Consider the following 16,294-nt stretch of genomic DNA (forward strand, 5'->3'; position numbering starts at 1 on the left):
ACTTTTATCAAACTACAATATATATTTTCTATTAATGATTTTAATACATTTACAATATTGACCAATCTTACCAATTTTTTATTTCTTTTGAGGATAAATAATCCCCCCTTTGGTAGGTGACTGATGTTTGTTTAAATAAATAACATAATAATGTAATATTTTATGGTTTAAATTTATTTAACATTCTAATGCAATAAAGAATAAAAAATATAATTATTTTGATATAAATTGAAAACAAAATGATTTCAAAATAAAAATTTTTCTATTTTAAAATTAGACAAAATAAATTTTTTTATTTATGCCAATATTTTTAGAGTTTAATTTTAATATACTGATATAAATTGAGAATTTACATAATAAGACTTATCTAATCTTTAAAATTTTTTAAATGTTCTAATCTTTAGTTGTGAATAAATTCTAATTTTTTTTAAAAATATTTATTCTAATTGACTATTTTATCAAAAATTTACAGTAATTTGTCAAGCAAAATCTAAAAGTAAAAAGCGTAAGAATATTATTAACATAATATCTACAATTGGATTAAAAAAATATAGACTTCAAATAATTTTACTAACAAAAAACTACTTAAATAAAGAGCAGAATAAATATGCCAATGAGTAATAGCTCAAATGGCATAGTCTCTCCATACTCAATTAAGAGGTTGCGGATTCGAGTCTCCTATCTTTGGTAAAAAAAAAAAAGCAGAATAAATATGAATACAAACCAAACTAAAAATATTAAACATAACAAACATTTTATTCTTTAAAATTTGGATAATCTTTATTTATTAATAAAATATAATATTAAAAATTAGTAAAATAAAAAATATTACTTTTTATGAATATAATATTTTATATATTAAATTATGAAGATATTTAATAAAATAAAATAAATATATTAAATAAGATACTATATTATATAATGATTAAAATTGAAAAATAAAAAATATTAAATACAACCACCAAAATTTTTATTTTATTTTAACTTATCTAATTCAAAATTCATTCAATGTGAAAAAAAAGGAAATAACACTTTCATACAATATCTTAATTAAATTCTATATAATGATAAAAAATTTTAATTTTATTTTATTATATATTTATATAGATATTAAACTTCCAGCAACAATAACTATTTTAAAATTAGTCTCAATTGAACATCTAATTGATTTGATTTAAATTATCTGTAAGATATCTTATACATATTCTATAACAAAAATGAGTAATTAAACTTATTTCTTGATTTAATAGAAGCTCAACGAAATAAATAAAGTCTAAAATAATAAGAGATATGTAAAAAGTGGGTTTGATTATGCCTATTCCTAATTTTAAATGGAATGGAACGACACATAGATCTATTATATATGAATATATTATTTATTTAAATATGCTCAAATGACTTCTTACTCATAATAATGTAATAGTATATTCTCACTTTTCATAATTGAGAATGTTCTCACCATGAAAATGTAAATTACCCTATTCCACTCTGATTTTATATGAAATGTACTTAAAATCATTAAGTTGACTCGATCATTAGATTGTAGATTTTAAGTTTATAATTCTAGTCTATTCTAATTTTAAACGGAACATATCTATTAATTCTTTAATTTCAGTTAGTAAGATAAAAAGAGTCGGATCTTAAACTCTACATATTATTGTACGGTAAAAATTTTTTTGATAGTATGAATTAGAGAATTAACTCCAATTAATTATTTTTATTTTTATTTTATATTTAGTTAGCTGATCGTCTCATTTGCTTTGTTATTAAACATTTTTTTTTAATTTGAATTCAAAAATCTTCTAATCTAATTAAAAACTAAAAAAAAAAGATATATTAAAATATGAGAACAAATCCTACTATTTCTAGTCTTGAGATTTTTGTGCTTGAAAAAAATCTAGACTTATTGACCAAATAATAGGTCTAGTATTGGAGGTAGCTTTTTCTCCAAAAAAAGCCAAATATTTATAGTGCTCTGTTAGTAAAGAGTTGAGACATTGTTGGTCGAAAAATTAAAAGAAAAAACATTAAATAATTCCTAACAATTACTTCGAAAGACGAGGTCCTCCACAAAAAAACCCTTTATGACCCCTGATATTTTTTTTATGAGACTAATTAGTCCTTCTGTCAATATTTTTTAGGGGCTAATAAGTCTCATAAAAATAAGAATCATGACTGAAAAGGGTATTTTTTTATTTGAAGACCTCGTAGTCCTTCGAAAAAATTATCAAAGATCGAGTTGGGTATTCACTCAAAAATTAACATGGCTTGTGAAGTACATCAATTATTAGGCAATAATCGAATTAGAGCTTAATTTACATATTATGGTACTAGCGCAAATATGATTTTCGCTAAACAAACGTAACGCTTTAGCTAGTACACAAAAGTGCATACTATAATTCTTTTTTTTATTGATAACTATGTGCATCTATCGCACGTATGAAGAAATAATCCATTATCCCGACAACAATGACCGAAACTAGCATTTGCAGTTACGTGTAGTAGCAATTAAGTAATTTCATTTGATTTCACCAGTTTTAGTTTACGATTTAAAAATTGCTGGACCAGATATCAATAACTATTTTATCCGGAAAAAATTATCTTTTTCTCAACAATGTCTTTGTCATTTGATTTAATAGTATTCTATTAGATAAGAATATATTTAATCAATTTTGATAACTTTGGGATAGAATATTAGAACGAAAGAATCTATTAAATAATGAACTATTGGCTCTAAGTCATCTCTGACAATAAATAAATCGACAATTTAAAATGTTTTTTTTTTTGCGTATTTTGATAAATCATCGTTTATATATAAATGTCGGAAGATTTGTTGGAAAAGTAAGATATTATAACATTTTTTATTTTGTTTTCTTTTTCTTTGTTTGAGTTGTTTCTTTTTTTTTTTACTCTTGTTAAGATGACGAAACAAGAAGAAAGTAAAATAAAAAGAAAAAATTAAAAAAAAAGAAAAAGATGATAATGATGATGATGATGAAGAGGAAAATTTTGAATTGTGTAAAATTTACACAATTTTTTTTAATTTTGACACCAAAATTTCTTAATTCTAACACAAATTCTTGCTAAAAGAGTGAAACAAGAATTATGAGAATGTGAAAGAAGAAGAAGAGGAAGAGTAGAAGGATGATGATGACGATGATGATGAAGAGGAGGAGGATTTTGAATTATACAAAATTTATTAGAAAAATAGCACCTAAAACTTTTAACCATGACATAGAAAGTTTATTAATTTTTACAAAGAAATTTCTTAATTGTGACACATAAATTTTTTAACCGTGTTATTTTAAACTAAATGATGTACTTTTCTTATTATTGAACTAGTTGAGTAGTATTGAGCTCATGTATAAGAGGTATAGGTACCTGTGTCACTTGCAACAGATTGATATATTTTTTAGTTCTAAAACACATTTAAATATATTTTGTTAGACGAGTGAGTTTATAATTTAAACTTGTGATTCTTTAAAGATTTATTATGTCATTTACCAAAAAATTCTGTATTATTTTTAATTAAATAATGTATTTTTATTATCACTAAATTGATTGTGTGGTATTGAACTAGTATATAAAAATTTTAACCATTCATGTGTCATTTGTAGTAATTTGATATGTCTTTTGAATTTAAAACACATTTAAATATATTTTGTTGGCTAAGAGAATCCATTTTGGATTTGTAATTCTTTAAAATTTTTTTGTGTTATTCACTAAAAATTTATATATCATTCATGAAATTTTTTTCACTAAAAATTTATATATCATTCATGAAATTTGTTTTTGTTATTATTAAATTAATTGTGTAATATTTTGTTATTATTAAACTAATTGTATAATATTTAACTAAAAAGAAAATAAAAAAAAGATGATAGTAATGATGATGCATTGATGCTAATGAAAGAAGAGAAGAAAAAAATTAAATAAAAAAAAAAGAAATTCAAAGAGAAAGTAGTGATAACAGGGATTTAGATTCTCAAAAATTTGAATTTTACTTTAGAGAGTAAAGTGTGATCTCTCACCATTTATTTTATAGGTGGGACCAAGAATAAATATGAAAGAGAAATCATTCAAGGGTAGAAGATTACACTTTACTCTGTAAGGTAAAATTCAAACTTTAGATGATCCAAATCCGTGATAACAGTGATCATCATGCTAACAAAAAAAAATAACTTAAAAAAGTACACACAGTAACTTAACTAAATTTGATTAAAAAATTATTTAGTTATTTAGCTATTTTATTTTTAACATGATATTATGTAATTAAATATATATTAAAATTAATTTTACATTTTTAATTTTAAAGATTTCAATAAAATTTTTTAATTTTTAATTGTTTTTTAGTTATGCTGTGAGTGTTTATACTCAAATAGAGTTCAAATTCATTTTTTTTAAATTTTTTAAATTTTGATTTTTTAATGTAAAGACTATACTATTTTGGGATGAATAAAATAAAATAAAACAAATTCTATATTGCTACTCCTAATTATTGATTTAAAGATAAAACTAGTATTAAAAAGTTTATCCGAAAATTAAGAACTATAAATAAATTTTTAAAAAATTAAAAAATAAAATAAAAATAATACAAAATTTAAATATCATTTTAAAATTTATGTTTTCTTTTTAGATTTTAATGTTAGTGAATATATACAAATTGAACTCATTTTTCACTTTCCTATGTCAAACTTTTCAAGAGAGATACTTTCTCATTTACTTATAGTGAATATAGAATTTATTCAATTTTTTTTTCTGATAAAAACATTTTTAAATATCGAGTAGTCAGTTACCATTTTGTCCCGATATTTATGGTAAAGGAAGAAACTAGGAGATTCCTCTTAAAACAATGAAACAAGGCGAAATGTAAAACTGGGAATATTTATTTATTTATTTATTTTAAATTAAATAATTACTTTTGAGTTTTGAAAAAGAAGAGGGCGATGAGCCGATGACGCACTTGTTTATAATTTTATACTCTCTTCTCAACTGTCTCGCCGTGTTCATCTCGCGTGCATAGCATAGCAGTCAGAAAAGAAAAAAAAAAATAAAAAAATAAAACACAGAAAAAATTTAAAAAAGAAAGAGAAGACCAAACCAAACCCATCCCCCACACTCACACACAGCATTAGAGAAGAAGAAATTTCCAAAACCCCTTTTCAGTTTTATTGACTCCTTCATCTTCCCTCATTCAAGAACCTAACCCCTCTTTTCAATTTTTCCTTTTCTCTCTTTCTTTCCATATCATTATTATTCTGCCAACCAAACACACCCTTATTATTTTTTTTTTATTATAATTATTATTATTCTGCGATCGTTTCACCCTTTCTCCTCTTTCGATCTCGAAACAACTCAGATCTTCCCGATTCCGATTCCCCTTTCCAAAACGCAAAAACGCACTGCCGTTTTGTATTCTCTTTATTCTTCACCTGCTTTGGGTTCGTCGTTTCGTCCACCACAGTGTCGGTTTTGCGTGGTCGGAGGAAAGTGAGAGAGGATTGATTCTGTGTGTGCGCGTGTATAATAAGAGCCATGCTGTTTGCTTTAAGAGTGTGGTTATGAGGTAATATGGAAGTTGTCGTTTCACTCTTAAGACTAAAACTACACCACAAACTGCAGCAAGAACATGTCGTTTTACATTGGTCGCGAGGCTTCAAAGGTTAGTTTCTTTTCTCTCTCTCTCTTTTTTTAAAAAAACCTCTCTCTATCTGTATTTTTTGCTGGTCAATGCTTGATTACTTTGGGTTTTTGAGTGTAGCTATGGAAGAGAATTTGTGCAGAAACGATTACAGAAATCAACCTTCTTCTCGAGAATTGGAAGTACCTACTCGCTGGTCTTGTTTGTCAGGTTCGATTCTTCTTTCTCTTTTTTTTTCTTTTTCTTTTTTTTTTCTTTAAATTTGTATTGAAGTTTTTTTTTTTGAACTATACTTGAGCTCTAGTACAAATTCTTTGTCTTCTTCTTGCTGATGTTGTTAACTGTCTAAAACTTTTTTTTTTTATCAACGATTTTGTGTCACGTATCCAAGAGTTTGAAACTTTGAATAGCTTGATGTATAGAGTGAATATAGAAGTTGAGTTCTTGGTTAATACTATATTTGACGACTTGTGTGTAAATTTGTTTTTCACAATATCATATAGTATTGTTGAATTAAAGTTGTGATTTGAATGGTACGGATATGTTACCACATATAGAGTATTATTATGAACTTGAGTTTATATATATGTAAACATAATGTCGGTGTTTTAACTTTTAATGTGGGATTCATGGAACCACTAGCTTTTTTGCAGCATCTTTTGGCAAACTTTGCAATGCTGGAAATTTGGCATTTGATGATGTATCCTTTGGATTTGGATCAATTAATTCTCAGCTGCAACTGACTGGTTCCAATTAGTTATTCCTTCTGAATCTGAATTACAAATATACTCCCAATTTTATGTGGAACCAAGATGATAAAATATTTCATTTCCTTTGCAGCATGTTGTTAATGACAAATGTTTTATTAAGAACTTTTTCTGTGTGATGAACAAATTTTGTGATGTATATATTTGTGTGTTTTCTATGTATGCATAAGGTGTAATGGTACACAGTACATTTGATTTACTTGCTTATTTGGTATATTTAATTTTTCATGCAATGTTTTATGTTTAAATTTAAACTGTATCCCTACAGTACATACATGGCTTGGCTGCCCGCGGAGTTCATTATTTACATAGGCCTGGCCCTACTCTACAAGATATTGGATTCATGATTCTTCCTGTGCGTAATTTTCATTCCCTTCCTTTTCTTTTTAACCCCGAAATATCTATCTTACATAAGGTTATTAAACTCTCGAGTTAGCTCAGTTAGGTCCCTGAGGAAGTTTACGATTTTATGACTTGAGCTTATTCAAGTTTACTTGAGCTTGTGTAAGTTCCACGAGTTCAGGCGAAGGCTCGAGTTTGATTACCATGATATTTACATAGTATTTGAGGAACTTCTAATTTATATAATCTTGGTGCTTTAACAGGAGCTTGGACAAGACAAAGCTTATATCAGTGAAACTCTGTTTACCTTTATCTTTGTATCCTTTGTCTTGGTAAGAATTCCCACCATCTCTACATCAAACTCATTGCTTCAGCTTTCCTACATGATTATTATCTTCTGACTGTATTCAACTTTTCAACACCCAAATTTTTTGTGGTTGGAAGGTGTCTCTTTTGAAAGAGATTACGTTTTACATAACTTTGGCTTCACATTAATGAAGACAGAATTCTATACATTAATTGAGCTTCCCATTTTAGTTTTTGCTGTGGCAATCAATGAAATAAGGCTTAGTGTCTGTGCCATCCTATTGGTGAGGCTGCCATTTATCGTATATTTTTTTCATTGTGACTTTGTGATGTCTGAAAACATTAACAGGAACTCGTTAAGGGACTTCCTTTCAGTAAAATTGGGAATTGGGATACTTATTAGTACTAACTATTGAGAATGATATCTATGAAAACACAAGAAATCAAATAAACCTCTTATGGTGGTTGAAATTTTAAACCTCTCATTTAGAGGCCGAGTTTTGAATTTTCTGAAGCATTATGTGTTCTTGCAATTGGCTTAGCTTGAAGTTTCAGTTAGTCATATAGTACATCATCCTTCCTAATTTAGTGGCTCATGTTCTTTTTTAATTTCTTACCTTTTGATAAGGCCCTTTTATGTGGAGTACTTTGATGATATATTCTTTGTTATATGCTTTTGCAGTGGACATTTCATCCTTTCATATTGAAGAGCAGAAAGATCTACACAGTCCTAATATGGTGCAGAGTTCTAGCATTCTTAGTTGTAAGTATCGACCCTTCTTGTCATGCTAGTAAAATTATTGTTAATCTTTTTAGTATCCTTATAGAATAGATGGGTTCTTAGGGGGTGATAGATCATTGGACAAGAGTTAGTTGACAACACATAATGCTAGGTCTAATCAACATGTTTGATGTTGATTATTAACTCATGTTATTAAGTAGCCTTGCTTCCTTTCCCCTCATATATGGTCAGCCAGAGTATATTTGCTGCCATTTAAATGTTTAGAGCGAGTCTAGAGTAGATGAGCATGCCAGTTTCCCGCTTACATTCTGCTCATGTTTATTTGTTTAATGCAGGCTTCTCAACTTCTTCGCATAGTCACATTTTATTCTACGCAGCTTCCTGGTCCAAACTACCATTGCCGTGAGGTATAATTGTTTAAGAATATGTCCATGTAAAAATTTCATATATCTGAGGTAGTCTTCATGCATGCTAATAATTTGCACAATGTATCATGCAGGGTTCGAAACTTGCCACATTGCCTCGTCCAGATAGTGTTCTTGAAGTCCTCTTGATTAATTGTTAGTATGAGTGATTGTATTGGAGTTGTTGAGCTTTGTTGGCTTCTTTATAGTTTTGTACTAAATTGAATTTAACGTGCAGTTCCGCGTGGTGTGTTATATGGATGTGGGGATTTGATATTTTCATCACACATGATCTTCACTCTTGTATTCGTTCGTACGTATCAGAAATATGGCATTCGAAGGTAAAAAATGGCTGTCTTTTCTGAAGAACTAAATTTGTCTAGATTTCATTGCAGTAACTTTTCCTTGGATGCCTTGTTGATTTCATAAAATGCCATAACTGTGACATATTCTTGTCATGCTTACCGTTTTTATTTCTTGTGGTTATTGATGAAACACTAGGTCCATAAAGCAGGTAGCATGGTTACTTGCTATTGTTCAGAGTCTTTTGATAGTAGCATCTCGCAAACATTACACAGTTGACGTAGTCGTTGCATGGTAGGGAAGCATTTTCTGCTTTTGTGATTGGAAAACCATGTTATACGTCACCTTCAATTTAATCTTTATGGTCTCTGACTGCAGGTACACTGTTAATTTGGTGGTATTTTTCGTTGACAAGAAACTGGCAGGTTAGCACATTTGTAGTTTGTACAATTACAATAATACACACTGCTTTCGTCCACTCAACCCGCCTTTTGCCGTTGTACTGACTTAGTTTTTCCGCAGAATTGCCAGACCGGTCTATCGTGGCTGCAACCTTACTACCATTGAGCACGAAAGACAAAGATGGCAGGACCAAAGAGGAGAATCACAAGCTTTTGAATGGGAATTCTGGAGATCCTGCAGATAGGGTATGATGAAAATCTGTGTCCTTTCTCTTGTTCCTCTGGTGTGTAATGTCATTTTCATTGATCTTGACATAACAATAACATGTTTATTTTGCACTTGTTCAGAGGCAAAGAACTCAAGTAAATGGCAAGATCATGGAAGATGTCAACACAATACACCATCCTGACTCTGCAATGAATGGTGCATAGATAGATTAAATATAGAGGGGCCACTACTGTGTACAAATTGAAATAGGGTCCACTGCAAGAATTGCTGTTGGAAAGCTACTACTACAACAATCCTTCAATTTGAAGATTTAGTTGCCTGAACTGAAACATTCACCTCTTAATTCAAATCAGTATAATCCGATTTGTATTAAGTCAAAAATATTTGAATATGGGGTTCTGCTTTTCAACATTCTGCACCCCTGATCTGGTTGTCATGGTTAAATTATCTATAGCATCAGCATGTGCCATAGGGAAAAAAAAATTTATTTCCAATCCTTCTCACCACCATCATTGATACCATGTGCATATATTTTTCTTCCCTAGTCTATTTTATTTTATTTGAATCTTAATCCCTTGAATTCACGTGGTGTCCTAATAATAAAAAAAAAAGGTAAAGCATATATTTTTTTTAAGTTTTGTAATTTTTTTTAAAAATATTTTTAACGTTTAATTTTATTCAATTTTGTCTCTAATATTTTATATTTATTTAATTTTGTTTTTAATGTTTTTGATTTATTTCAAAATCATCTTTAAACATTTTTAATTTTGTCTTCAACATTGCAGATGAAATTAACATTTAGAGATAATTTTGTTGGAGACAGAATTAAATATGCTTTAAACATTAGAAATATTTTTAAAAAAATTATAAATATTAAAGATAAAAAATATATTTTATTCAAATAAAAAAGATTATATACCAACTATAAAGGCCTATAATGTAAACGAGTAATTTCAATCCATAGACCAATCGTGACTAGTTAAAGGCAAATATAACCCTTTTGATTGTGCATGTGAAAAAGGGGAAAAGATTTCACTGAGCCCTAATATGATTAGGTTGGTGGTTAACAAAAACAAAAGAGAGCATGATGACTTTATTATTGTATTATTACTTGAAAATTTGGCTACATGTGTTATGGGAGAGTGCGCATGTGCTTGGCCTTGCATGTGTTTTTCTTTTTTTATTAAGAAAAATTAGAAATTACGAATTGCAGTAGTTTTTTGTGTGGGTTGTCCCATTCGTTGTCCGTGGATTACAATCCCAATATGGATGTTCAAGTACCCTCTCCTATTGAAATAGGTTTGCCGTTTATTATACTAATTTACTTAGTCATAAGTCATTGGTGAGGCAGAACATCACATGCATTATGCCTATATTATCCTCATTCTCACATGGGCCCCCTGCCCCCACACTACAAATCTCCACGCGTTTTGTGGCCCTTTTATGCGTTGCTATACGCATTTTAGATCCCCAAGAATAAAGTCTACACCCTGGTTCCTCACGAAACATTAAAAATAAAAACAAGAAAATAATTAAGTTAGATTGGTCTAATAATTAATTTATTAGTCTGATTAAATAAGTGATGGGAGCGAATAATTTATTGGTCAATAATAAACTTATAAATAAATATTTCATCTGCAACGAATTAAATTAGGAGATACAATGAAAAATCTAAAAAAATAAAAAATAAAAAAAGAATAAAAATAAAAGAATAAAAGGGAATCACATGGTAACTCAACTTGCACAATTAGTAGCATGTACTTGGGTTGTTTAAGTGTTGGAATTTTTTTAGAACAAAATAAAAAAAATTATTTTCACAAAAAATTATTCTAGAATTATATCTCGAAATCTTTTTTTTGGAGGAGGCAAGTTTGCCCTGCCTTTTAGCAAACTCAGTATATTAACCAAGGTTTGTCGAATTCGTCAGCAAACTTATAAAAGAATGTACTAAGAACATATGCTATAACTCTTAATCCTGAAAAAACTTAGTTTAATTAAGGTGAGAAGAAAAGTTGGGAGTTGAATATTGGACAGACAATAAATATGACTTTTTTCAATATTGTCGGCGATAATAGCAATAACATTATCATCGTCTTCGTCTGAAGAGTATACAGACACAAGCTGTATTTAAAAATGTCATTACATTTTTGTATTTTCACATTAATTTTTTTAAAATACGTATTCTTGAAAACTCATAGAAAAAAATGAGATGAAATTATATGTTTAAATTATTATGTGTTCAATTATGTGTGGCACATGCATGCAGGGAGCAATGGAAATAATTTTTTTTCAGAAAAAAGAACCTTAAGTGTTATGTCTTTAGTTCGATTTTTAAGATGGTGTCTCTGCAACTTGAGACATCGTATATGCAATTCAGGATGGCAACATAAGTTGATAAGACTAATTTTTACAGTTCTATCTTACTATATTTTTTGTAAAATTCACCTGTTAATATTCACGAGTAGTAAAAAATTTTGTACCATAACCTGATCTTGAAGATATCTGTCTTTCCCTTATAACTTTTAAATTATTTTTTTATATAACTTTTATATATATAAAATACTATTCCAGGACAGAAACATCCATACTCCAACTCCACCCTCCTTCTAACCAAAACTCGCCTCGTATCGGGACAGGTAACCGAATAAGGGGAAAGCATATATCTGCAGATACGGGTTGCATTACTTTTCTTACGGAGTATACTCACTTGAAATGTCAACTACAAGGCCGCGTTTAGTTTTTAGAATAAGACAAGACAAGATACTAAAAACAAGACACAAAAGACAGAAACACAAAAAATAATATCCTTATATTTTGTTTGGTAATAAACTAGCAAAATTATAAAAATTCAATTTAGTCTCATTTTTTTATTAAAAAAATTTAGGAAGAAAAATATAATAATAAAAAATATAATTATAAAAAATTAATAAAAATAATGAAAAAAAAAGTTGTATCTCTTGTTAGTATCTTTGTGTCATTCTTGAATTTGTGTCTTTCCTATCAAGATGAATACAAAATACACTAATTTAGTGTCTTTAGACATAATATTTCTGTCCATGTCTCATTTGTTAAATATGATTTTATATTTCTATATTTCTCTTTAAGTGTATCATGCCTACAAACAAATACAACCCAAAAGAACTAGTGATTTATCATTTTTTTAAAATATAAGAATGCTTGAGGTCATATTTAAATTTGGAAAGTCCTATTTGCATATAGCCTTCTACACCATATTTAGACTCCCATTTTTGTATTTCTTTTGTTTTTTTCTTTTTGTTGAAAACTTAAAGTTGGGAATTTTTATTTAAAAAAATATAAAAAAAAAATTTTAGCATCAAATTTGAGCATTCATATATGAATTATCTTTAAATTTTAAGGAAGACCGATGTATTTTTTTAAAAAATAAAAGAGAACTAAGATGAATCTTATCAAACATTGCATGAGATTAATACTATTATAGACAAGATTTTTTTTAATTATTTCTCATGCCTCAATTGAGTGAAAGTGATATATTTTTATAAAATACATGGATATCATATGCCACACATACCTTAAAGTTTGAAAGATCTTAACATATTTTTTACAAAAAGAATAAGTATGGTTCTAAAAATTATATCAAATTGGTCAGTTCAATTAAATTAATCAAAAATAATGAAGATGTGGAAAAACGAAAGCATCTAAGTTGAAAAGTTCGAATGAATATTATCAAAGGAATTGCATGAGGACTTCTATAGCTTTTGATGTCATGAGGGATAGAGAGAGAGTGAAGGGGATAAACACATGGTGGGGTAGAACTAAGGAATTACGTCAACCGGTTAGGAATTATAAAATTTGGAATCAAGAAGAGTATCATTAGTTGGAAGACAAATTTTTTCTATTTTTGTAGGCAATTTACCTAATTATATATCGAAGAGGGAACTTTTTTGCCTGTTAAGATAGATGGGAAGAATCAATAACATATATCTTGCCCGGAAGTAAAAAAGTGGCAACGTTTATCCATTTGCTTTTGTACGATACATGACGGAAGGGGGACCTTGAAAGCTATCTCGGAGATGAACCAGATGATCCTGAGAGGTAAGCTAATATCGGTAGGTGAGGCTAAGTACAAAAGAATAACATGGGATAAAGATCAAAGATGGCATGAAAAAGTAAGTGCCAGGAAGGAAGTAATGAAAAGACAACCTCCATGTGGTGAAACCGTGGCTACTTTTAAAAATGTTAAAGCTTTGAAGATGAATACGATAGTTAAGGATCTACATGGGAATAGTTGGACAAAGACGGTAGAAATGTAAGTAGCAAAAGAGAATATGACTTGGCTGCAGAGGAGTCTAGTTAGAGGTACGACAAAGCCTATCGATTTTAAATGGTTACAGATAGTAGTTACCAAGAACCTGCCATAGATTGTTCAAGTGCGAGAACTAGGGGCATACAAAGCATTATTGACTTTTGATACGGTCATAAATGCAGAATATGTCTTTATTTTCAAAATGAATAGTCTCCTACAATTCTTTCATAGTGTATAGAAATGGGAAGAGATGGAACAAAGTAAAACTAGAAGAACTTGGTTAGAGTGTTATGGAATTTCGGTGCATACTTGGTCAGTAGATACGTTTAAAACTATAGGAGGGCAATGGGGATAAGTTGTCAGATGTGATGAATTGACGGAATCATGCTTATCGTTCAGTGTGGGACGTATTCTTATTGATACCTGTGTTTTAGATGTTATTAACGAATGCATACATATCACTATTGGTACTAGTGGCTTTGATGTCTTTGTGACAGAGGTTGGGTGGGAGATATATGGGACATAGAGTTTGTCGTATGAAGCACAATCACATGATGCAGTTAAGGTTATTGTGCCAGAAGAAAGGTGCATGAAGACGTCAGAATTGGCTTAGAACCTGGCGGCTGAACTGATGTTGACAAAGGGAGGGTTGGTTGTTGAAGAAAAGGGTAGAATGGTAAGTTCTTACATATTTTAGAATGATTGGAATTTTGAGCAATCAAAATGGTAACAACTAATAATGAATTCAAGGGGTTTAATGGCAAGGCTGATTTTGAGTGAAGTGGTTGTAGTAATGATGTTGAATCAGAGAGGACGGTTACTGATGATTTTAATCATAGGGGATGTGAGCTTGAAGAGTTACTAAGTGGGCCCTATTAAAACTAATGTGCTAGGAAATAACAAGGCTAATGAAAAGGGATTGTTGGGCCAAGGCTCATATGGGCCACGGATAAAAAAATATGTAGCTGAGCCAATTCTACAAGCATGGGCGGGTAGAGCACATTGCAATGTGGTGACAGAAAGCCTTCCGGGTCGGGGTCCTTCTTCACAAGGAATAAACGTGCCTCTTGGAGAAGGAAACGGAGAAGAGCTTCCATCGTTAAAGGGACGACGACGTGCCCCATGTGAAGACGACGACAACGGCTTTGACGGAGACAGTGAGAGTATCGAGGTCGAATGGGCTTAGGTGGCGAATGAGGATCCCCAAGTCACTTGCGGTGCTCCTTGCGGTGATGATGGCCATAGTTTGATTGGTGGTAGAGAGGCTATGATTGTGGACACCGTGGTGGAGAATGCAAACTGTGTGGTAGAGAAAATGCCAAAAATCATGCTTGAAGGGAAAGGAAACTATGGAGTAAAGGTACTTCAATATGTCCAACGTGATAGGAACAATAGTGAAGTAGTGGGGGTTAAAGGAAAAAAAGATGTGGTTGGCCCGTTGAAAGTGTCAGAGCATGATGAGCAAATTGGTATTTACCATAAGTGATTTAGAGGATGTAGGCTCCGGTATTGAAGCAGAGAACATGCGAGGGATTGATGATCGGAGTGTGGACGAGGAAGATAAGATACATGAAAATAAAAAAATGTGGAATTTGGCAGTAGAGTCTGGTGCAGTTTTGTACGACGAAGATGACGATATTATGGCAATCTTATAAGCTCAGAATGAAGAAATTGTGCAAAAACGTAAGATGGCCAAACAAAAAGAAAAAGCGAGGAGATGCAAACCTAAGAATCGCAATAAGATGTGTAAAAATAATTTTAAATGATTGTCAATTGTTAGTATATTAGGAGATTAGGAGGTGATGAAAAATTGATTATAATGAAAGAACTATAGAAATATTTAAATTAAATATGTTTGGTTGAGTAAATGTCCAAAATGGTCCTTGAATTTCAAATCGCTATTCAATATAGTCCTCGACTTTTTAAAATGACCAATTAAATCCCTAAAATTCGAAAAAGTGCATCTCCGTTAGTCCCTTGCAGAAGTGTCGTCTAAACGTTGATGATGTGGCATTTCAGCTGTATGCTGATGTGTACCAAACTTGAATTTGAATCAATTGGTACCTGAAATTGCTTAATAATATCCAAATTAGTCCATTTTCAATTATAAAACCCTAATCCCCAAATTATTGTCTTCTCTTTTTCGATCTCCTGCTGTCTTCTTCTCTTCTTCGACCTCTCTACTATCTTCCAGTTCATCTTGTTTTCTCGTCTGCATGAGTGATGATGGGTGGTGGCGAGAGAAGGCAAAGTAGCTCAAGTAGGAACAACTCTGTAAGGAGACCTTATGGCAACAAAACAATGTGCAACAGGGGAGGTAAGAACTCTATTTTCTGTAATTGCAGACTTCGGATGGTGACGAAGTACTCAACGACGACAGAAAATCCTGGTAGACTATTTTATGGTTGTCCAAATTATGAGGTAAGGTTATGCCTCTAAAGAAAATGTTAAGATAGTTTCACTTTGAGTTTGGATTCACCTGCATTTTTTACTTTGCAGTATGGAATCCATTGTAATTTTTTCTGTTGGGTTGATGGAGGTGGAGAACCAGTTTGCGCAACACCCATTTCACAAAAATTTTTGCATGAGTTTAATTGGAATATGACAAACTTAGAAAGTGATGTTAAGACCTTGAAGATGATGACAATGGTTACCTTCTTAAAAGTGGAAAATATATTTTAGCTTAATGGACAAACTTGCAAGGATACATATAATTTAAATCTGTGTTGAACTTAAAATTAATCCAACCACATTAACTTACAATTAAAATAGTTTTTAGGTAAGTGTACTGATGTTGTAGTTCAGGATGAATTTGAATTGGAAGATAGTGGAGAGGACGAAAAATAGAAGAAGACAGCAGACAGATCAAAGAAG

The 16,294-nt window shown here is 30.3% G+C and overlaps 1 protein-coding gene across 1 annotated transcript; it reads left to right on the forward strand.

Annotated features, from left to right (window-relative positions):
• Window positions 1-5,018: 5,018 nt before the first annotated feature.
• Window positions 5,019-9,629, forward strand: LOC130961433 (phosphatidylinositol:ceramide inositolphosphotransferase 1-like). The gene is made up of 12 exons (XM_057887323.1): window positions 5,019-5,662; window positions 5,762-5,851; window positions 6,677-6,763; window positions 7,014-7,082; window positions 7,739-7,819; window positions 8,134-8,205; window positions 8,298-8,358; window positions 8,441-8,543; window positions 8,704-8,799; window positions 8,884-8,930; window positions 9,028-9,152; window positions 9,255-9,629. The coding sequence occupies exons 1-12, from the start codon at window positions 5,630-5,632 to the stop codon at window positions 9,336-9,338; spliced, it is 948 nt and encodes a 315-aa protein (XP_057743306.1). The 5' UTR covers window positions 5,019-5,629; the 3' UTR covers window positions 9,339-9,629.
• Window positions 9,630-16,294: the final 6,665 nt, after the last annotated feature.

This window comes from Arachis stenosperma, chromosome 2 (assembly GCF_014773155.1).
Source record: "Arachis stenosperma cultivar V10309 chromosome 2, arast.V10309.gnm1.PFL2, whole genome shotgun sequence".
In the NCBI taxonomy this organism is placed as follows: domain Eukaryota; kingdom Viridiplantae; phylum Streptophyta; class Magnoliopsida; order Fabales; family Fabaceae; genus Arachis; species Arachis stenosperma.